Here is a 24,319-nt window from a genome sequence, read left to right as displayed (position 1 = left end):
GCATCTAGGGTCAGGTACAGTATGTCCTTATTATGACCAGGGATAAGCTCTATGAAAACCGTATTTTTCATTTCCTTCTATTGTCTGAATGCAGTGCGACAGAGAGACGAGTGGGAGAAGAGGAGAAGGATGAGGGTGAAGAGGGAGAGAGGATGGAGTGGAAACTGTTGGGGGGGCATCAGCCTGGGACACCCGGATCCCGGCCCTAATGGAGGTCAGAACACACATACTGTACATTCACAGAAGGTTCTATGGATGGCTCTATCTGTCTGTCTGTCTGTCTGTCTGTCTGTCTGTCTGCCTGCACTGATTTTGGTGACTCTATGGCCTTTCGTCTAGTGTTGTGAGGCCAAAGTTTCCATTACACAGTCACACTATATATCTCAAAATTATAATGGGTGGATTGCTGTGAAACTTAGTGAGTGCATTTATGCTCCCCGGAAGATGACCCCTAATTATTTTGCTCATCCTTTGGCCTTTAATCTAGCACCACCCTTATGCCAAAAGTTCCACTTGCCCACGTGATATCTCAAAGTGTTATTTAGGGTTTTTACACAAGGATATGGAGCTGCCAGCCAGTAGGAAAAAATGGCCAGCCAGGGGAGGTCCAGAGGTATGCACCTGAACACGAGGACACTTGGCTCATTGATTATTCATAAGTCTTCTTCTGCTCTTCTTGTCATTGTGCATTTGCACCAGGCGAGAGGAATGAGGCTAATGTAAGATTTCTAACAGGTCGATGTACAGTGTCGTCTGGCACAATCACGCACGCACGCACGCACACACACACACACCACACACTCCAAGAAATATACAGATTAAGAGAGATGGATCATTTGTATGATGGAGAGAGCGAGGGATAGAGGAATAGACTAATCTAGACAAGCAATGTAGGGGAGTGAAATATGGGTGCTGTACTCCTTGTTATGAGAGGCTGTGTCCTGCCTTAGTATGTACAGTATCATGTTCTCCTTATCTATGTCTGTATGAGTGATTGACCAGTATGGTGCCCCATTAGGTCAAAAGACTGATTGGACAGAAGCGTCAGCTGTGTTCTCGCCTAATTTAGAAAGTCACATCTCTCTCTTTCCGTCTGTCTCGCTCAACCTCCCCGTTTTATTTCTCTCACTGCCCTTCCTTCACTCCCTCTCTTGCTCCATTTTCTTTTAGCCTTCATCAACCCTTCACAACCTCTCTCTCCTATTCGTTTACCTCACCTGTTTACCAGTCCATCCCTCTGCCCCCCTGTCCTCTCACCATGTGGCATCATCTCCATCTCTCTATCTCCCTCTCCCTGTCTGCATCTTCATCTTCATCCCTCTCTCCCGCCCCTGTCAGACATTTTTTTTCCTCCATCCATCCATCTACGCTTGTACAAGGTTCATATTTCAGGGCAGCAGAAGAACTCATTCCAGTGAAGAAGAAGAAGTGTGTTTCTGAACTTTTAACAACCTCGGAAACTTCAGAGAAATCTTCACAGAAATCTGTTCACTGCCGGTTACATAATCCAACAGCACCTCGCATCTCTCTCACACACACACAAAAATACACACATGGGCATGCCGATGTCATTTAATACAGAAAACCAGAGAAAGAGAGAGGAAGACATGATGGATGTATTATTTTTAACACCCTCCGAAGCTTGTAGTAACCTGTCGACTCAGATGGATACATTTGTAGGGGAAAAAACATGTGTCAACTTAATTCAGCATACAATTCTCGCTGTGGGAGGCAGTATATATCGCACCACAGAAATCTTACAGAAATCTTACAGCTAAAAGTGTTAGGGCCACTGACTCCCTCTTAATCTATTAACACATTCCCTGCCAAAGTTTATTCATAAGGTACTCACCCACTGCCAGCGTTTTTGAGTTTTATAGCCTTTTGAACCGTTCACCAAAAAATTATATCCATTAAAATCCGCGATCGGATGGTGTTTATAAACAGCAACGACGGACGTATGAGCCCTCATAATGTTTACACTTTTCTTTCTTTTTCTTCTTCTGTGGTATCAGCGGCTAAAAGAGGCTGCAAACGTCATATCCATTTGGCTGTGACGTGGCTGTGACGTTTCCCCACCGGCCATCTTAGATTAGCTTAGCCTCCGATCGGCTATCGGATCGTTTTTAAACACAAAGAGGATAACCGTTCGTCGATCAAAGAAAAGAAAATACAACCGGAGCTTACCATTCGTTTTTTAAACCGTGTGAAAACCATGATCTTTAGCCAAAACCAGGGAAAAACTGTTTTTTCAAGATAAAAAACGAACCGGAAACGGTTGTCGGAAATTTTCTCATAGGATGGGTCGGAAGCGTCATGGGGAAAAAAATAAAATCAAGGATTGTACCAAAACATTTTTTTTTTCGTTATCAAACCACATAAAAAGACGATCCCGAGATATCTCGGTATCCGCAGGTAACGGGTGGATTTAATGTCCCGAGATATCTCGGGATTGGCAGTATATGTGTTAAGACCGGGAATGCATCTGTGTCATTTTAAGATTTCTTTGGCTATTCAAAAATAGCAGATATACGAGCTCATAGCGCAGCACCGAGTGCCGCGCTGAGCTTGTAGATCTGCTATTTTTTGGAAAATCATGGACATTTGTGCAAATCTTTGAATATATATTTCTTCAAGCGAACATTTTGTAACTCAAATCTTTGCATTCAGTTGTCCTCATCTTTCATGTTGGGACAAAAGGATGAAAGACAATGAACTAAAGAAAGGACCAGTCTAATAGACTGTTTCATGCCATCTCTTGCCCTTCTTTTTAAACTCTTTAAGGCAGCTTCTCATGCCATCATATTCAAGTTAACTCACATGTGTTTGCAGTCACACACACTAATACATTGTTTTCCACTCTGTTCGCCTTTTCAAACGTACTCTCTCTCTTTCTTTCTATCCCCCTTTCCTGTTTTGCTCACTGCCTCTCGGGTGATTTGACAAAAGGATTGTGCAGCTTTTGTGGCCGCTGAACCTGTACAAATAAGACAAAAAAATTACCTGCAAAGGATGAAGTGAAATGCTCCCCTAACTGCACTACCAAGCAAATAGTGTCTCAGTGCTCCATTGCTATTTGCACATATTTAAAGTAGGTATCTAGGTAATACTAATATGCATACAAAATTGGCTCAACATTGGGCTGTTTATATGCAAATGAGTGTCATACATTGCCTAATCTCTCAAGAACAGATTCCGACCTGCGGTGGAATCTGTCGGAGCGGTTCGTCCTAACCAGTGCGCATTGGATACAAGTGGGCGTGCCTTCAGATCAGGAAGTGGGCCGCGCTTTACCCAATCAAATGTAGTGGGCGGGATTCACATGTCCATCCACCATGATCCACCCTCCCCCCCTCGAAACTAGCCGAAACTAATTTAACAATAGCGTCCTCGGAGCGGACAAAACCACGGAAAGATATTCACATTTTAAATTACTCTTTCATCATAGAAACAAGTGGGCTTATAACCAAAACCATCCATGTTCTCTGGGAGAAGTGGTGTTAGTGTTCCGTGTAGAAATATTGTTAGTGGGAATGAAAACATGGTCGCACCAACCGGAAGTGATGCGCTATAGGCAGACATGAAACCGGTGTTTCCCTGCGCTCTAGTCTAACATTATACTCCTGCCAGACTCCACAGAATATCAGAAAAGCAGAGGTCGCTGTTTTTCATTTTCTGTGGGGTCTGGCTACGCGAGACTATACATTGCCAAAAAAAAGGCACAAAGATCCTATTCACAAACACCAGTGCTAATAGCCACACACAATTAGAGTGAAAATTATTTGCATCTTCAGAGAGTTAGTGGTAACTAAAGCGTAAGGCTTTTTGTTGATCGTAACAGCAGTGATTATTGCCAGGCAAAGTATCATCATGCCAGTTGTGATCAGGAGGGATATTTTGACGGTGGTTTAGTACTGTGGTTTTCAAACTTTTTGTTTGTCAAAATCTCAAAGCACACCTGTATTCAGAGTGAAAACAGCTCACGAAGTGTCTCATTGAGACATGCAATTGGAGCTATTTTTTAAAAACCGATTAATCAAAAAAAGCAAATATAGAATAATCCTTAAGAAATAGTTGCAGCCCCAAGTGCGATACATTTTGTGAATTGGACCTTGAGGGGTAGGCACTGTGATGCATAAATTCATGGTGAAATCAGCGACTGCAATCCATTCAGTGTGAATAAGCCCCTCTGTGTTCCAGTACACAGAGGTTGTGTGAATGTGATGTACTGTACAGAGGGTTGGTTGTCATTGTTTATAGATGGCAGCAGACAGATGGTGGACCAATGTCTCACCAGAGAGACTTTCACCAGGTGTGTGTGTGTGTGTGTGTGTGTGTGTGTGTGTGTGTGTGTGTGTGTGTGTGTGTGTGTGTGTGTGTGTGTGTGTGTGTGTGTGTGTGTGTGTGTGTGTGTGTGTGTGTGTGTGTGTGTGTGCGTGCGTGCGTGCGTATACACAAACATACTTTGTGTAAATGTTTCGCACTTAAAGTATGTACGTACATGTGTGGCTATATTTGCCTGTTATAGTGTGTGTAAGGGAGAGGAATGTACATACATGCTTTGCTCGTGTCATGTGTATGTGCGTGTATTCTCCTAGGGCTCACTTGTCTGTGACTCCTTTATCCTTACTGGTGTTAATTGCTTTGCAGACGGAGTTCAGCTGCTCGAGTCAAAACCCCTCACTCAGAGGTCATCAAATACAATCAAGCTTCCTGTTCTGTCAAATAATCTGTGAATTTGTTACTCTGTGGACCATAGGGACTCAAGTTTAATCAATTTATGCTGTGCGCGTGTGCTCATGTTTTTCTGAAACATTTTATTTTTCCTGAACTTGTTTTATATCCTGTCTTTTCTCCCATTTTTTACTCCTCAATTCCTTCTTTGCATCTCCCTTAATTCTTATTATTTCTTTCTTTGCCTCTCTACACACAGAGACCTACGAGGAATTTGACTCCCGTGTGATTGAGGTAAGTGCTCCTCCAATGCTCACAAACTCCCAAATGTGATTTGAAAGGGTCACAGCCAAGGTTACAAATCACCACAGTTAGTCAGTCAAACATTGGGGGATGCTCCCCATATTTATTTTCTAAGACCATTACAAAAGGCCTCAAGCTACAGCAATTTGTATCATCGTACAGCGAGTGAGACAGCTGACACTTAACATAATTGGTATTAGCTTTGAGTAAACCTGCTTTTGTAGAACACAGGTCTTGTTTTCAAAGTCAGAGACACGCTTTGAATAATACTTTTAGCTTCCAGCTCAAACCTTTTTGAAAATAGCAGATCTAGCCAAAGTATAAAATAACGCTTATGTTTTGCATTAATCTAAATCTGCAGTGTAACTACGCTAGTATCTAAAGCTGTCAAATGATTAAATAGTGGAGTAAAAAGTACAATATTTGCACCACACATAGGCCAAAATCTTTTTCTTGCACTCGGATATATCTCAAATACAATGGGCAGATTTTCCATAAAACTTGCTGAGCTCATTCATGCTCCGTGGAGAATGAAACCTATCTATTTGAGTAATCGCTTCATCTGAGGATGAAGAGGTTTGTGTTAGCCTGCCAAAAAAATCTAAACATTAAATTTAATGTGTTTAACTCTTGCTCTTATCCATATTGACATTAACATTTAGAATCATCATATATCATGTACCAGTATGGAAAACCAGTAATACAGGTTATTAAAAAAAAAAAAAAAAGCAAATATAGCAGATTGACAAGCTCTGAATCTGTTCTTGGGTTATTTTGCAAACAAAAAAAACTGAGACTGAATGATATATAATATGTTGTCACATGATTTTGTACTACTGTATGTGAAGAAATATGTGTGTCAGATAGTGCAGCACTGTTTTTGTTCAATGACTGGACATGAGTTTTCAGTTTCTCCTTGCCCTATGACCAACATTTCCACAAGTTTCATGGTTTTGCATGTATCCATTTGGAAATTACATGCTTTTTATGAGTAGCCACACCTACGGTTACCGCATCTTTGGACAATCTGTGTGGAAGGTTGATCCTTTTTTTCCCATGCCGCTAGACCAAATATTCTACAAAGTTTCATACAAATCCAATTACAACTTTTGGAGATCTCTTGCTAACTGACAAACAGACATAATAGGGAGAAAATGTAACCCCCATTCAACTACATTGCCGGAGGTAATTAGTTTCAGTACTGTACTGTGATATATAAGCATAGGTGTCACTTTTTCTTTTTCCAAATAATTGAATAACTCATTTTGGAACACTCATTATTATGATACCAGTTGGCGTTAAATTCAGCCCAAAATCCTTATTAAAAGCCGTTTTAGTGTTCCTAAAATCCTTTATATTACAAAACAAAATAAAAACATACTAGATGAAAGACTGAGTTGTGACTAAGTCTATTTTTTTTTTAAAGTTTTACAGTTGTACTAAATAATATTGAGAAGAAACACATTTAAAATCTTCGTCTGAAGGTTGTATTTGAATTAGATGACCTCAGACGTTCATTAGAACATTTAAAAGTGAGTATGTTCTTTAACGGAAAGAGAAATGGGGTTATGGCATTGCTTTAGGTCACCTTACTTAATCCAGTTTTTTAGAAGTTAACTTGAAGGGTTCTGTATGAAAACTTAGACACAGAGAAGCCAGTGGGGTGCTCTAGTTTACTTTATGCCCAGTGGCTTTGAACTCTCTCTCTGATAATTTTGCAGTTCCTATGAGAGAACAGGTGTGTGTGCATTCTGCAGTCCCTGTGAGAGAACGGGTGTGTGTGTGTGCGTGCGTGTGTGCCTGTGTGTGTGTGTGTGCGCGTGTGCTCGGGCGCGTGCGTGTGTCTCAGATACCACACTCCAGTGTGTGATATCTGTGTGTGTGTGTGTGTGTATGTGTATCCACATGGGTCCGTGTAGATGTGAGAAACATTATTGGCTGTTTTTTTGCGTGTGGTAATTTCCCCACTTTTTCTCCCAGATTACTTGATCTCCCAATTACCCTAGTACAGTAGTCCCTTGTCACTGCTGACTACTACTGGTTGGTTCGTTGAGCACATCTCCCCTCTGCTCCATGTGAAGTAGCCAGCCGCTTCTTTTCACCTGACAGTGACCAGGTGCCCTGACCAACTCGTCGGAGTCGCTAGTTCAGTGACAGAGAACGCCCTCCCCTCCTGGCTTCCCTCCCATGAGCACGGCCAATTGTGTTCATTAGAATGTTCGACAAAGCCGGAGGCACCGTGGAGGATTCAAATCCCTAGTCTCCGCAGTGGTGGGCAGAAACCACCCGAGCGCCTCGAGAATTGTATTGGCCAGTTTTTCTACAGCGGTAGTTCCCCACTACAACCACTTCCAGAAACACTGTATTAAGCTCTTTGATTAGATTGTTAGGGACCATGTAAACAGAGTCAGGATCCGCCAGATGTAATTAAGCTTCTAATTTGGTCAGTGGAGAGACGGGGAAGGAAGCCTGCGAGGAGGAAGTGATATCAATATGACTGCAGTGACATTTCTAGTGATACTAGATAGGGTAGATACATGAAGTGATACAGCAATGACGTTATTAACCGTTTAAGCCCCATGTACTTAGTCATATGATGAATAGCAAAAATAGCAGATCTCGCAACGCATTGTGAGTTTGTAGATCTGCTATTCTTTTACTTTTTAATTTAATGGAAAATGTTTGCCTGTAATGACATGTCCAAAATAGGGACGCCCGGTTAAACGTGGTTAACTGCTCATGATAATCTATGTTCCATGTTAATGGACATCCTTGTGCAAGACGAGGAAGAGATGGCAAAAATACAACAATCAGATTGATTGACAGAGTGAGGGAAGGGCCTCCTGCACAGTAAAAGTTTGTTAATTTAACAGAGTGCAAAAATGATAGCCTATGCACTTTTGGTCACAAAGAGAATGAGTGATCTAGAGAAAAACTTCTCTAATAAATATTATTTGGTATAATACAGACATACCGTGTAGTCAGCGACTGTGTGTGTGTGTGTGTGTGAGAGAGAGAGAGAGAAAGATATAAGCTACATGTGGGTGGACCTAGTGCATTTAGCCTTCCTCTTCGTATTCTGCAGTAATTCAATTAACTCTAATGGCCCCTGTCAACTTAATGGGGTTAATCGCCCTTGTGCACTGGATCATCGTGTGTGTGTGCGCGCGCACACGTTTGTCTGTGCATGCATGTACATGCATGTACAATACATACACCTACACCCCCCCCCCGCCCCCAGTGTAGAGAATTTTATTATCAGCTTTGATGTTACACCAATCCAATGGAGACTTACCACGAGGGTTCTGCTTGTAAAACGATGCTATATGCTCCTGTAAAAGCCACACGTCTGTATGTAATCTACTGTAGTTTTAAGAATTCACGTGTCATCGAAAAATACGTCGCAACCCACAATCCTAATCTGTAGCAGTGACATCTCTAATTGGTGGAGCTCGCATTACTATTGAAATGTGACCGCCCTCCTGTGAATGTCACATGATAGCCGGAGACACGATCGTAAAACCAGGGATCGTTGTCAAAAATCACTATCAGCAACTACAATATTTTACAACACTATCTACAATATAAAGACTGTAATAAAGACAGCAATTAAAAAGAAGCAAGCTAAACGCATTGGAAAGGTATATGCACAATGGCGTATGGGAGAAGTAGTTTCTTCTGAAATATGTACCTTCACTTTTTTTTGCAGTTCCCAATTATTCGTAGGATTTTTGTATGGTCAAGATTCGCTGGTTGGCTTGATTCCAGGCTTAAAACTCTGAATGTAAAGATTTTCTGAAATGTCCAGGAGAAATTAATTGGATTTGTACCCTGGCACCAATGCCGGTGAAAACAAAACATGGCGGTCTATTGAGCACATCTCAAAAAGCACTTTTTCACTTCTGCCCATAGGGGCAGTACAAATGTGAAACGGTGCACAGTATGTCTTATAAATACTGTTTTCCTCAAGTCCTGATGACTGCAACCCACGACACAGCCCTGGCTAGGCATCCCAGCCTGTTAATAAGTGCTGTGTTGTGTGCCCCTTTAGGATAGTGTGTAGATGGACAGGAAACCATGGGCAGAGAGACATACGACATGATACGAGACAAGATGGCGTCGGTTTTGAACCCCGGTCCTCGTGCTCACGCGATGCACATGGCCAACTCACTGAGCCATCAGTCACCCCCACTGTGTACAGTAAAACAGCCACTATTGACCTACCAATTAAAAGTCCTTTGTGTGAGTATTTGTACAAGGGTTTTCCATTAATAATCTACAGTAATGTAGCAGTTATTGATTCTCATTGTACAGCACACTGTAATTAGATTTACAGATGCTTTGTACGTGTGTGTGTGTGTGTGTGTGTGTGTGTGTGTGTAGTGCTTTTGTTTGTAAGTCTATCTTGGCCTGCCTGTGTGTGCGTGTCTTTATTTCTTGTTTGTGTGTCACATTGATAGTCTTCCCTAGTTCTCCTGCCTGCTGCATAAATAATAGCAGTGTCACAGGCATTTGGCTCCCTTGGAAACCAGCGGGTGCTTTTATGGTGCCATCTCCCTATATAAATACATCCTCTGTTTGCGTGTGCGTGTGCGCGCCACTATAAATTCAGCCCTAATGAAATGAAAATGGCTTACTGGCATAAAAGGCTTGTCTCCCAAGGACAAAGTCACTTGCTAGACAAACCAATCCCACTGCAGGCAGAGAGGAAGAGAATCAGACAGGGGGGGAGAGAGAGAATCAGACAGAGCAGAAGAAATAAACGTTAAAGCCAGGTACAAAACCAATGTAGGATTTCATTAAGGATTTAGTCTTTGTTAGTGAACATAAGTCTTAGTCCTAGTTGGTGAACATTTTATTAAACATTTATTAAATGAACCTTTCTGCAAGTAATTGTTGGGTAATTGTCGAACCACATAGCCGTTTTCTTTTTCTTAAGGTTGAGCAAAAGTATGAATGTCAATGAATAACTGTATTTTTGTGCTGTATTGTCATACAGTCCGGTCAGTGATTAGTGCACCGACATATTGGTCAGAGAGGCAGATTGAGACAAAAGAAGAGAAGAACCAGGGCTAAAAGAGGACAGAGTAATTTTGGGGGGACTTGGGGATGGAGAGAGTGCATGGTGACGAAGGAAGTATCATTATTATATATTGATCAGCCTGCAGTGAGAGGAGTAGATGAAGCAGAATAACCAGGGTCAAATGAGAGGAGTTTAAGGGTTTTTTGGGGGCGGTAGGGTGGGATAATGGGGGGCGTGTCACACCCGTGGCTCCAATCCAGGAAGCGAGGTGACTCGGGGAGGACTATGATCTCATTAGGTGTGATGAAGCGCCGTGGTTGGAAGCGGTTTCCAACTTTACTTCTCGTCCCAGGAGACGGCGACCTTGGAAGTTTGCTTTAAAGTAAACGGGTATAGCCTCACCCCCCTAACTTCAATGATGGGACCCGGTTGGATTAAAGACAACAACAGCGGCTGAGTAGGGTTATCCAAGGCTCCCGTCAAAACGCTCACAGCTCAGGAGCCAAAGAAATATTCATGTATGGGATATGAATGATAGTAAGAGCCGCTAATGCCTGTGCTATCAGGCTCCTATGACAAAACGGATGGGGCAGGGGGTACGCCCATCTGAGATCAAATAAGCTTTTATATTCCAGGCATCCAGCTAGTATAGCTCTTATCCAGAGAGACATGCTAAAGTAAGTAAACACACAGGGATTCTCTGTCATCCTCTAGGACTCGAAGTCGAGTCGAACTTGTGAACCTTCTTTGAACATTGAGATTCACCAAAAGCCGTTCTATTCTTCCATAAAGACCATTTTGGACGTTCTCCATTGCATATGGATCATATTAAAAGGCTGTGCTGTGTGTGTTGGCTCGTTGAGCCAACACACAGAAACACAGACTACAGAAAAACACAGTGTGATGTGGGTGTGCGTGCCCGCACACACACAGACACACACACCCACACACAAGGCAGCTGAATTAATTCTCATTTAATTTTCTCTCTGTTTCTGTTTTCTCTCTCGCTTTCTGTGTCTCATTTGAGCTTGCTTACACAAACACACACACACATACACACACAAATTAATTTGCATCCTTTGCACTCACTCTCACACACAGAAGAATGTGCACACACACACACACACACACACACACACACACACACACACACACACAGTAGAGATGATCTGTCCAAGTTGTCTGCTGACTGCATGTAATTCAACACAGCGACACACGCACAAAGGCACACAGTTATACAGTCACAAATGCACATCATAGAACCACATTTCCGGAAATATAGCAGAAGCCAAATTATATTCATTTTACTCTGGAAGACCATTACAGGTGCATTTTTGCGCTGTCAGAGTTTAGTTAAATCCAGGAACATGCATGCCAACCTGTGGTTTGTTTCAGCACATCGCCCTCCCTTTCCTGTCTCTCCACTTTACTCTCTCCTTCTCTCCCTCTTTCTCTCTCTCTCACACACACACATGCGCACGCACAAGCATAATAATCCATCTACAGTTGAAAGCATTAAATGGCCTGCCAGCTGTTGTCTCTGGTCTCTGGTTAGCTAATGTATGGGCCAAGGTCATAGTCAAGTGAATGCTCAAGTGGTTTGTGCCACAGAGTACATTGTCATCTTTTTCCTAAAGACCCAAAGAAGGCATTATGTATTTAAAAGTTAGGTATAATTGTCCTTCCAGGGGTATATGTGCAATATCTTGCAAATTAATCATTTACATCCAGGGTAGGGATTGCAAGACTAAGCTGGCCATTATTTTGCTTGATATTGCCATTGAGATATTGAAAATTTTCAGTGACATTTTAGTGCACTCTTTATGACCACCGGCGACAGCCGTCTACGTCGCACCGCCGATCTGACTGATATGCCCATATATGGAGATCTCTGTATCTGTCAGTCCTTGTCCCTTTTATGCCCATATATGGATATCTCTGTATCTGTCAGTCCTTGTCTAGTCTCGCGTAGCCAGACAACTATTCCGAATGATATATAGAGTCTGGAACTACACCTCCCAAAATCCGAGAGGAAGCGAGTCATCTGTTCGTCATTTCCGTTCACGAAAAATATAAATTAAAATATCTTTACATTACATTTTTCAATTTCCATTTCTGCTAAGCAGCAAGCAATATGCTTAGATGATTTTGATTTATATTCTGATTAGTTTGCGTGACTGTAAAGAAAAACGGAAGTGGGGAGGAGGCTTCACATCCACTTTATCGCTTGATCGTTTTCAACTGTCATTTCAACAGTCTGGCTACGCAAGACTAGTCCTTGTCCCTTTTATGCCCATATATGGAGATATCTGATGTCATCAGTATATGCCCATATATGGGCATGCCCCTTTTTGTGGCCATATATGGAGTTGACTGATTTGTTTGCCGATGCCATGACGACACATTGAGGTTAGACAACATACACCATGTTTTTAAGCGTAGCTGCATTGGGAACTCCTTATATGCTGTTTATGGCTGCGTCATGGTCATGGTGACATGAGCGTTACCAGTTTAGTTTTATCGATCTCACTTTCTGTCATGTATCGGTTCATTTCTTCCCTAAAGCCCCTCTCCAGCCAAATTGTATTAACATTTTCCCTCTTAAAGGAAGGGTTATGGTTTCCCTAACCCTAGTAGAGAACACACTACGATTTTAGCAAGGACAGGGTCTCACAGATTTGGGGGTGGTTTCATCAGTTGTTGTTGAAGTGGCTGCACCCACAGAAGCTACTGTAATTAATATGTTCAAAATTCACAGCAATCTGGCCTAGTTACACACATTTTTCCATGTCATGTAAATTATGTTGCGGTTCTGTCCATTGACAGGATCATCTTTAATCAGCTGTAGTTGAAAGATGACTCTTTTCTGTGTTATGGTTTCTGTGTTTATTATTGATAGAGGAGTGGATTGAACAGAGGCCTCTCCAGCTCTCAGATCTCAAGTGGTATCTATTGCCTCGCTACTCCCACAAACCCATCCATATCCCGGGTGTGTTTGTTCTCAGTTATTGTTGTGTGGCACACACTAGAGCCAAGATTAAAATCAAGCCATTAAAATCAAGATATTAGTGCAAGATGAGTCTTTTAACACATTACCTGCCATGGACGGAGATCTCCGTCTTTTCAAATAAAAACGTCTTTCTGCTGTAAAAAAAATTTTGTTCCAGTGGATAGACGAGACCCTCCCCCACCCCCCGGACACTTTTTGTTTACATCCGCGTGCACGTCGTGGCTTCTGCGGCTCTCCAAAGATCGCCAAAACAAGGTTGTTAACGCTGGCAGAAGCTAAATAATTAATTGATTAATACCTGGCAGGGAATGACTGGATCACACGACCATCTTGCATTAAACGACTGTCGGTGAGGTGTGCACACTTTTAACAACCCTAAAGAGATTTCCTTGTCATCTGCAAAATGTGCCTGTGGCTCTAGGTTAATTCTCACAAGATGTTTTAAAGATTGACAGCCACAGCTTATAGCCACACCGCAAAAATGTTCTATGATGCTTATGGAATCAATACATAGCAACAGGTCAGCAGAGGAAAACATTTAACGGTTGATAAAATGTTTGCTAATAAACATGCTGGAGGAGGGCTTTCAATAACTCTATTTAGTTTAGTTAATTTCTGTTTTCTATATTGTGCGCTCCTCTGTCTGATGAACACAAACTTACACTTATTGAATCTAGCATCTCTTCATTCTCTGTTCTCTCTCTTTTTAGGTGTGTGTGTGTGTGTGTGTGTGTGTGTGTGTGTGTGTGCATGTGCATGTGCATGTGCATGCCTGTGGGGGTGCGGTAAGGGGGTGTTGATGAAATGCAGCAAGGCAAAATGCATCTCCGCAGCCCTTGACAAAACATCATTTACTGAGCTGTGTGCAGCAGAATGTAAGCGTTTGCCATGACCCCAATATTTCCTTGTGCATGTGTACTCTTGTGTTGACGACCCATGTAGCTAGCATTATTGTATTTGCATGAGGCAGAATACACAGAATGCATGTACATTATGTATTTCTGTGTATGCTGTATGTCTTATACTACAATTACTACTATTATTGGCCCTGTGATCAAATATTAAGCCACTTAGTAATCCCTGTGTGGGTTTGTGGGGGTGTGTGTGTGTGTTGATGAAGTCCTCCTAACCACAGACTGTTTTAGATGCTACCACTTGGCAAGTGGCTTCGTAGCCACAAGGCCACGGGGCAGTAGGCTGCGAAATAGATACTTCCCCCAGACAATCAGGTTTATGAATGAGCAGGCCAGGAAGAAGAACAATAATAGCTTCGGAAACGCTAAGCAGGCGCATTGAGAGCACATACTGTACACAGATGGTTAATATTCAGAAGTAGGAACCATGCATACAGCACCATCAAGCACCTCAAAGGGTGCTACTGCAGTATGAATAATGTTGTTGAATCATTTGCTGCTTCTTAATTATTTTTTGTTATAGTTGTTATTGCTGCTAAATTTAGAAAAAAGTGTGCGTGTGTGTGTGTGTGTGTGTGTGTGTGTGTGTGTGTGTGTGTGTGTGTGTGTGTGTGTGTGTGTGTGTGTGTGTGTGTGTGTGTGTGTGTGTGTGTGTGTGTGTGTGTGTGTGTGTGTGTGTGTGTGTGTGTGTACATAAGCATTTTGAGTTGAAGGTTCCTGTTAGCTATGAAGTTTGCTTAAGATGTCATATTGGTGAGGTGAACCCTGTTGATGTATTAACGTGTCTCCCCATGTCGCTCTCTTTACGTCTCTGAAGCCTTATTTATACGTCAGGCGACACGGACGTGCCGCAAAGTTAACATAAACATTTTCATCGAGCGCCAGGATTGTGTGACAAAATATCAATTATTCCTAGTTCTCTATCATACTCTCTCTGCCCCTCTCTTTCACATGGTAGCACGTCTGTTCTCTTGTTGGTGTCTCAGATGTCGAGTTTTTGTCTACCCCCGCCAAAAGGACAATAGCACCTACTCCTCCTGTTCACCTGCCATCAGGCATCGTCTCAGCCCATAGGAGTACATGCAGGGAAAAATATCACCATCCCCGCCCAGCTTCCTTCCCCCCGAACATGAGCATGGTTGGCAGGTGCTTTACTGTGCCACCCGAGTGCCCTAGTAATTGAAAACTTAACTGACTACACTACAATTTAACTTGTCATGAACCCGTTAATCCCACCCATTCTCCTCTAAGTGCTTCTAAGTATTGCATAATTTAATTGTTGTGGTGTTTATACATTAACTGGAATTTAGAGCTATTTGAAGTAGGCAATTTGGAAGTGTACTTTGCATTTTGTGTGTGTGTGTGTGTGTGTGTGCGTGTGCGTGCGTGTGCGCGCGCGCATGTGCAACTTAGCATCTAAGTTTTTCTTTGTGAGCATTTGAGCACCTCTCAGTGTGTGTGTGTGCATAGTCTGCATACGTGTGTGAGTCTGTGTTTGAGAGGTTAGATAGTGTGCGGGTGCACAGTGATAGCCCTGAGAGTTTCTGTCAGAAGCATCTCCATCTGTGCTGTTACATGCATGAGTGTATAACAACGCCCAAGGTGTGTGTGCATGTGTGTGTGAGAGAGAGATACAGTGAGGATAAGAGAAACCGAGTTGCTGACTGGTTCAGAAAACTTTAAAAGAAATAGTGGAACTTCTGACGTGTGTGTGTGTGTGTGTGTGTGTGTGTGTGTGTGTGTGTGTGTGTGTGTGTGTGTGTGTGTGTGTGTGTGTGTGTGTGTGTGTGTGTGTGTGTGTGTGTGCAGTATGTGTGCCTCCATTGGGGAAAGAATGTGACCACCAGTCCAGGAGTTCTGTTTATCTGCTGTCTCTCCTTCTCTCCTCCCTTCTAAGTTTTACTTTTCTGCTCCTGCTGTGTGCTTTTCCGTCTGCTTTGACTTCCCTCTCATCTTTACTCTCTTTCCTCTCCTCCTCCTCCTCCTGTCCAATCTTTGGTGTATCAACATTGCCCCCTGGTGTTCATAAGGCAGTATTGTAGGTCATTAATCATAAATCTGGCTGGTCAGACAGACAAGGACAGGTGTGTGTGTGTGTGTGTGTGTGTGTGTGTGTGTGTGTGTGTGTGTGTGTGTGTGTGTGTGTGTGTGTGTGTGTTTCCGTGTGTGTGCTAGACATATAGTTAAAATATCTCAAAGATTGGAATCCGTGTGTGTGTCTTCTTGGTAGGTGTTTTTGTGTTGCTTGGATCAGTGGTTGTATGTGTGTGTGTTATCAATCGATGCAAGCCTCTTAAATCCTGCATGGCTGTCTTGTCTGGAATGAAATGGCACTGAGACATTTACCATTGATCAAACCAGGCACATATACACACGCACGTATGCGTGCGCCCACACACACACACACACACACACACACACACACACACACACACACACACACACACACACACACACACACACACACACACACAGTCATCCTGATCTCTGTCTGAATAAAATGATCAAGTGTTAGCACACATAAAAAACTCAAAGACACACACCTCTCTGTTATTTTCACCCCCCATAGCTCTGTATCTCTGCTCTATCTTTGTCTCTCTCTCTCTCTCTCTCTCCCCACCCCTTCCCTCCTTTCTAGTACCGTCAGTCCAGAATGTAAAATTTCAGGCTCTGAACACACAGCCAGTCAGACAAATAGTCTGTTGAAACCTAGATGCATTTTTTGTTGACCATCAAAGCAATTGTGAACCTATTGTATTGAGGTTTTGTGCATGGTACAGTGTGTATGTCACTCGGTCAGTAATGATTTTGTACACTATCATCACCATCAAATCACTACACAAACTTCATATATTAAATCTCTAGCTCAATATCTGACCGTTTTGAAACCAAAATGAACATATATTTATGCAGGTTCTTTAAACGCGTAAAAGCCAGCTAATAATAGGTGTTTGACTCCTTACCCATTGCCAATAGATGAGTATGCTCTTTAGTTTTATTTTCCAGTAAAGGGGTGAAAATTGGCATTGATTGGGAAAAACGTCATCTTGAGAGAAATAACTACTTCATTTTTTTCAAAAGAGACCTGGTACTAAGAACAAACATTAAAGTTTTAGGAAAGCATTACAAAAAATATATAATTTTTTGTTTTTTGTTTTTACAGGTGAAGAGTGTGTTCAACATGACAGCCAAGGAGGGCAGGAAGCGGTCAGTTAGCTGCCTGGTTGCCGTTGGAAATGGTGCTGGAGCCGCAGGTGAACCTTTCTTCCGAAACGCATACGTAACCTACTCCAACTCAGGTCTTTTGAAGTATGAAAACGCACAGAAAAATTAACCTTATTCTAAAAACGGTACTTGGAATAATTTTTTTTCCAAAAACATGCTCCATGACGATTGATTTTTTTTGTCAGTGTTGGTATTAAACTAATCACAATTCACCACCACAATGCTAATTTGCTCTCCCTTACCAGAGGAGGTGGACTCCCACTAATGGCTGATAGCAAAAGGTGTATCTTGTATCATGCTACGCTCATTACGTGCTATGTGATAAAAACAATTGGACGATTATTGTGCTCAAAGAAAGGCAACCAAAAGGCGTGCATAATTGAGTCGTGTTTGTTTGCAGCACCCTCTGGTGAACAAATATGTGGATAGAGTGATATTGGACAGGCTAACACTCAACTAACTTATGCTCATGTTTTGACTGGGACAGGCTTTGCGCTGGGAAAGGCTGCAGACAGAACAACTGCTCTTAGGAAGGTAGGATACAAAAACCTCCGAAAGCAAACTCGTTATATTTAGATAAATAGCTTCTCTACCTGTTGTTTAATAATGCCCTTGGATTCCTTTGAGTTATACTGCTCCTAGTCAAAGTAGTTAGATGTCTTACTGTATGTAATCTGACTTGTCGTGTGATTTTTATCGTGCAGGCCAAGAACAGAGCCATCCACTACCTCTACTACATAGAGCGATACAATGACCATACCAGTAAGTTGCTGTGTGTTTGTGTGGGCATGAGAAATAGAATGAGTGAGGCTGTATATCTCAGCAGGGATATATTTGGATATACTGTACATGGAGTTATTAAACCGCTTCAGTGTTTATGGCCAAGATGAGGTTATTTTAAGCTGAAGACAATGAAAAGTCATTAGATTCGGGCCGGGAGACCAGGAAACAAGTTTCAGTCACTGTAAGGGGCATCTGGTTGACTCTCACTCTGATAAACAACACGCTTCCAAAGCCAACCTGGACCTCCTACAGGCATAGCAAATGTTCTGTTCTTTTCTTGTGACGTACACTGCAGTACATATTTGTGTGTGTGTGTATGTGTTTGTTCAACATTTAGCTGTACAGAAAAGTTCCTTTTCACAGCACTCTACCCAGTTTGTGTGCATTTATCATTCCCCAACTCTCTCTCACCCTCCCTCCACTCTTTCTCTCCATCCATTACCTCCCACTGTCCACCCTGCTACTGCAACGTCCCTCCCTCTCTCTACCCGGATACTTCAACATCCCGGTGGCTAAGGGCGTCCTTAAATTAACAAAAGAGAACAACTGTATTGATCAAATGCTTAGATGTCAACAGATCCTACTCACTCATGGAAAAGGAAACCCCCAAAAACTATTTAGAATAAGCATAATTTTGTTACCTGTCCTATTGATGCAGGTACCGTATATATCAATACTCACTTGATAAGTGTAAGAGATAAGTGCATAATGATGCAACAGCATCAAGTCAGAATTAGTGGAGGGGAACATTTCTATTGTTTTGCACAATTTATATTATGTTCATGTATAAAAATCTGTGGTCTTAATGTAAATGTGATGAATATTCCATGCATGCATTTTAGAAGTGAACTGACTGATTTACTGATTGATGAATTTGACCTGCTGTCGTTTTCTGTCCAACAGTTTATCATGACTTTGAATCCACCTCCAAAAGTACAACTCTCCGCATGAAAAAACAGAATCAAGGTTTGTGTTTTTTTATGGAACTGTGTGTGTGTGTGTGTGAGCGCGCGCGCGTGCGCATTTGATTTCTGCATGGCAAATGCAACCTTATTCTCCACGCATTCTTCTGAACTCTCTCCTCTCCTCAGGCTACGGTCTCCATTGCCACCGTGCAGTCATCACTCTCTGCAAACTGATTGGGATAAAGGACATGTACTGCAAAGTGGAGGGTTCGGTCAATTACCTCAACATCACCAGAGCCCTCTTCACTGGACTAGCCAACCAGGTGAGGGCACGTCACCCAACCCAAACATAAGGGCTGTTTCTACTGTACTGTATGTTTACGGTTCTGTTTGAAGTGTCAGACAATAACAAGTTTAGGTTTATTAGAAACCTTTTTCCAGTGACTCTTAAGTTAGAGAAAAGTTAAAGCTTCACTGCACTTGAGACATACAGTGCGAGTCACTCACAATACTTACAATTTCAAGGTTCCCACTTGAAAAAGATGACGAAGAAGGCCAAACCCTTAGCATTTCAATGTCAGTCTTGTCAACCCCTTATAAAGAATGCCTCTTGTCTGACTTGGTAGGTTTTTTTGCGTGCAAACATTCAAATTGTTTGTGCTCATAAATCTGTCTGAAATGTATTTGACTACTTAATGACACTTTGTTGACCGGGGTCCCCCAGGGGTCTATACATGCCCCCCTCTACACCAAATTTCTTTGCCGAAAATAGCCGATGTACACGCTTACAATGTGTTGCGACACGTCGCCTATCATGACATGCCCAGAATAGGGACGCTAGGTCTCATGTCATTAATGTCTATTTTGTTCTCACCCCTTCTTTCTGCACCTTCATTGCTCTCACTTCACCTCCACCAGGAGACACACCAGACTTTGGCAGAGAAGAAGCAGCTCCATGTGGTGGAATTCTGCTCGGAGCGCGGGCCCCTGCCCACAGTGGTGGCGAGCCCGGGGCAAGGGCCGCGGTCCGACCCGGAGGCAGAGGACGAGATCCCCAACACGCGCCTTCACTGGGACGATGTACGCGCAGCACAGGGGGGCAAACGCTCAGTGTGGGCGAGCGTCAAGCGTAACGTCTGGTAGACGGAGACCTAAATAAGCAGACTTGGGAATTGAATCCAGGACTGCCAAGACTGGACTATACAGGATTGGGTACTTGGTCTGGAATGAGTCCGTCTCTATGTATTGGCTGGTGCTTTTTGAGGACTTGTGATGCTTGGCTAGAACATGGAACACCCAAGTGTATTTGCACCAACAGATAGTTGCATGAAGAGTTATGTCCATTTCAGGCAGTATCATTTTCGTATGGTCCAGGCACTTGGGGTAATTTTACCCTGTATTCTATCATTCAGCTGCCTGCAGCAGAATCCCAGGTGGAACTATAAGAAAAGGGTAACATTGCTGCCACTGGAAACTGCCTAGTACACACTTTTATGTACAGTCATGGTTGTTTGTGCACAGGAATTAGAACATCGATCTCCACAATACGTACCGAAGGTGAGAACATGGTCTCCGCTTTTACTAGCAAGTAGAAAGTGTTTTTTTTATGTTGTTTGGGCCACAGTCATAGAAAGGCTACTATCTTACATTTTCTTTTGCAATACAGATGTGTAGAAATAAACTTTGGTTACCTGTCTCAACTCTCAATCTTTTGTGTTGTATTTCTGTTCAACTAAATGTTTCTAATGTGACTCATTATAAAACTAAATGTAGCATAATATCGTCGTGAAAATAGTAATTCAAGCTCTAGATCTGCTATTTTCACTGCTTTTGTGCAACGCTTGTATGATGAAGTAGTGCATTGATTTACGGGGGGATAAATGGATAGGCCTAAATGAGTTTTCCGCTCGACAGCAACAATATGGCGTATTTGGGGTAAAATATATTATAGTATTATTATTATTATTATAGGGTAACAGGATAGGTGGGCACTAGGGACATCTGGGCACCTCTATGTAAAATTGGCTATTTTGTACAAAATGTTAAAATAAATAAAATATTTAGTAAAGTTAAGTAAGTAAAGTATACATGATTAGAACATGCTTAAACATTCGAAAATGAAGGTCTAATATTTCTATAATTGCGTCAAAACCTGTTTTGGGCATCAACAAGGAGTTGAAGGATAAAATTAAGTCTGATAATGATGTACCGTGCACGTTCACATCATGTATACTTTACATTACTAAAAAGGATTTTTCAAACATTTTATTTTTTTATATTTTTGACAAAATAGCCAATTTTACATCGAGATGCCCAGATGTCCCTAGTGCCCACCTATCCTGTATCCTTATTATAGTACTGGATATAGTAATGTTTTGATGGTATACTGTAGCATGGTGTGTTTGTTTGTATTCAACGTTTTTTGCATAATTCTTATTTGGCATTTATTTAGATTTAGATGGGAAAGTTTAGAGAGGCACGACACCAAGGGGCAGAAAGGGGTCTGTCTGTCTTATTATCTTGATTCATTTGACAGAGAAATGCAAAATATCCATCCTGGGAACCTGACGAATCTGCGAGATCATGTTTCATTTTGCACATGGCGAATGTCAGGCTATGTAATCTCAATAAAACTTGGCAAATAAGAATATTCATAAATATTTGAATATTCAAAAATGTCATGAAAGATTGCAGCGTCACACAGGTCGAGGTTGCCATTGTAACCTCTGTGGTCCATCCGGCTCTCTATCATCTGTTACACGTGAGATCAGGTCTGCTCTGGTAAGTAAAAACTCAATTATTCATTAATACTTTAAATATTATCATTGATTTATTTGATTATGCATGTAGGCCTACTCCATGGTATTTTCCCTCGTAATTGATCCGTTGATGATACCTATATGGCCTTCATAATTTTATGAAGGATTTTTCTTTTTCTTTTGCCAAACATTTTATTCTCAAAAGTTAAATTACAGTAAAGGGTGGTTCTCAAATCTTTCCGTGCCGCGGACCCCCAAATTGATATGTATTTGGCCGCGGACCCCCATCTGAAAACATTTTGTGCCAGGGATCCCCAGAAGAGAAGGTTTGGGGTTAAAAAATAATACTTCAAGTTTTTCTTGATTCCAATTATTAACTGTATTTTATTTTATTTTTGTTTTTGGTCTTGTCCCCTGTTTGGTGCCTTACCTGCTCTTACTTTCATCCCTACGGGAGTGTTTATTTTTGTTTGAGTATAAATAATATTGCTACTAGGCCTACGACATAGGCCTATCTGGTAAAATCTCCGCAAAAATGTGCAAACGTGCAAAAGATTATGTAAAAAAAAGCAAAAACCCTAAGGTGTATTGTATAAAATGCTATATTCTGTAATCTGTACCCATACAATGTAAAGTACATCACCTTAATAAAAAAACATATTAAAACAAATTAATAATAATACATTATTAAAACATTTCCAAACGTTTTCGATATTTTTCAAGTATTTTCAAAAATAGCACATGTACAAGCCCCATTCCCCCACCCCCCACCCCCCAGGTCCCCTGAGTCCCCGGACCCCACTTTGAGACCCAATGCAGTAAAGTGCATGGCGCCAGAATGTCTAGTGATTAATGGTCGTGTGCAGTCTGTCTGCATGATATTAAAACCTGAAACTGATCCTCTGACCCCACTCTAGTTAATGCACTTTTTAATGCACTGTTGTTTCACTGTGCATTGAAAATACCAGTTGGAATTCAATGGTAATAATTACAAGTAAAAATAAATCATGTTGTTGGGACCCCCTGGGGGTCCCAACCCACAGGTTGAGAACCACTGGCCTACACCTCAGCGCCATTGAATGCAACAGACTCATTAATTTAAATAGCTGCAGCTGTGCCCACCCTAGACAAGCGAAATCGATCGGTCTAAAAGTTTACCCTCATATCCACTGTATCCAGTGAAGAGACGAATTCATTTTGGTCATGGTAAGTTAAACGTTATGTAGAAGCCATGGAAACATTTTTGAAAACCCAATCAAGTCAAGTTGGAAGAACACATTTGAAATAATACAACCAGTCTTCTTGTATTGACCTGTTAAAGGAACAGTATAGGTGAATAGTGTAAAATTGATTTTATTTTCAGTTTGACACCATGAGCAGTTCATTATTTGTCACCAATGTGCCTCTGAGGAAGCCCACCACTGCTCCATGCCCAGCCTTTCTGAGCACAGGTAAGACTTACAATACAATACTGAGTGCAGTGGTGGAAAAAGTACTCACATTTTTTACTTAAGTAAAAGTACCAATACTGCAGTGGTGAAACACACTAGTTACAATTCAAAATTTACTTGAGTAAAAGTACAAAAGTATTGGTATCAAAATACAAAAGTAAAAGTACTCATTATGCAGACTGTCCTGTTTCACAAGTTATATCTAAAATGTATACACTCATTTGAAAATAGCAGATCTACTGTACAAGCACACAATGCGTCGCTGTGCGACATGCTATGAGCTTGTAGATCTGCTTTTTTCAAATGGCCTATGTATAAAATAATGTTCATAGAAAAGAATACCAGCACTCACTTAAGTCCTTTTAGGCTCTTATTTATTTAGGTAATAGCTCCCCAGCATGTATAAAATAAGTCTAATGTATGTTATAATTTATATCTGCAAAGTAACTAGTGACTAAAGTTTTCAAATAATTGTAATGGAGTAAAAGTACAATATTGAATATTTTCTTCTGAGATGTAGTGGAGTAAAAGTATTGGAACATTTTAAATACACAGTACTTGAGTAAATGTACTAGTACTTTCCACCATCGACTGATTGCCTGATTTATACTTTGTCACAATGTGTCACAGCAGGACCTTTTACCACATTTAGACTGTTTTCTTTGTTGCAGGAGGTGCACAATCAGAGAGCAATGGACATGTATGTATCAAGTTCATGATGAAACGTCAGTTAAATCAGTGCCATTAATCGGTGTGGTCTCTTCTTGACATCATTATTCTTGTTATGATATAATATAACATTCTCTCACCTTTTACAGCTTACAGAAATGACTGTATCTTGGTGCAACTATTGCAGTCAGCAAGGTAAGTACAGTCATCCCAAAGGTATGATGTGGCGTAAGCTTACTTTCAAAATAACCTTTTGTTTGTATTCATTCAAAACTTGACTTTACACAACTGGAGCCAGATCAAAGAGGAATGTCCAGATGAAAGTATTGTTTTACTGAAGACACTGAAGCGATGTTTTCAAATATAAGTGCAGCAAATGGAATACCTTGTGTATAGTATTGCGATTAGTGAACCTGAATTCCAGTGGCCAAATCAGAGTAGTGATTGCTAGTGCAATCCAGGAAACTTTTTTTGGTTAAAATATGTGTTAAAACATGAGTTTTAGTGATACTTAAGCTTTATGTCACCATAGCATAGACAAAGTAAGTCTCAGAATTGGATAAAAATATCAGCATGTAACAAGAATAACCCTAGATTATTGTA

The 24,319-nt window shown here is 41.4% G+C and overlaps 2 protein-coding genes across 2 annotated transcripts in view; both read left to right on the top strand.

Moving 5' to 3' along the window:
- Positions 1-20,544, top strand: part of mrps5 (mitochondrial ribosomal protein S5) — a gene marked incomplete at its 5' end in the record, with an annotated part of 32,550 nt that extends 12,006 nt beyond the window's left edge. The window contains 8 exons of the mRNA XM_084076594.1: positions 95-214; positions 4,934-4,968; positions 17,088-17,178; positions 17,637-17,683; positions 17,854-17,911; positions 18,836-18,898; positions 19,024-19,160; positions 19,756-20,544. Of these exons, the coding sequence (XP_083932720.1) occupies positions 95-214; positions 4,934-4,968; positions 17,088-17,178; positions 17,637-17,683; positions 17,854-17,911; positions 18,836-18,898; positions 19,024-19,160; positions 19,756-19,980 (776 nt within the window). The 3' untranslated portion in view covers positions 19,981-20,544. The remainder of the gene's footprint in view (positions 1-94; positions 215-4,933; positions 4,969-17,087; positions 17,179-17,636; positions 17,684-17,853; positions 17,912-18,835; positions 18,899-19,023; positions 19,161-19,755) is intronic.
- A 2,424-nt stretch (positions 20,545-22,968) lies between these two features.
- Positions 22,969-24,319, top strand: part of LOC311058600 (tudor domain-containing protein 1-like) — a gene marked incomplete at its 5' end in the record, with an annotated part of 28,271 nt that continues 26,920 nt past the window's right edge. Inside the window, one exon of the mRNA XM_084076063.1 lies at positions 22,969-23,047. Within this exon, the coding sequence (XP_083932189.1) occupies positions 22,969-23,047 (79 nt within the window). The remainder of the gene's footprint in view (positions 23,048-24,319) is intronic.

Source organism: Gymnoscopelus microlampas (genome assembly GCF_963454915.1).
Source record: "Gymnoscopelus microlampas genome assembly, chromosome: 13".
Lineage (NCBI taxonomy): Eukaryota > Metazoa > Chordata > Actinopteri > Myctophiformes > Myctophidae > Gymnoscopelus > Gymnoscopelus microlampas.
The sequence above is the reverse complement of the archived record's forward strand: the minus strand, read 5'-3'. Positions and strand labels throughout refer to the sequence as shown.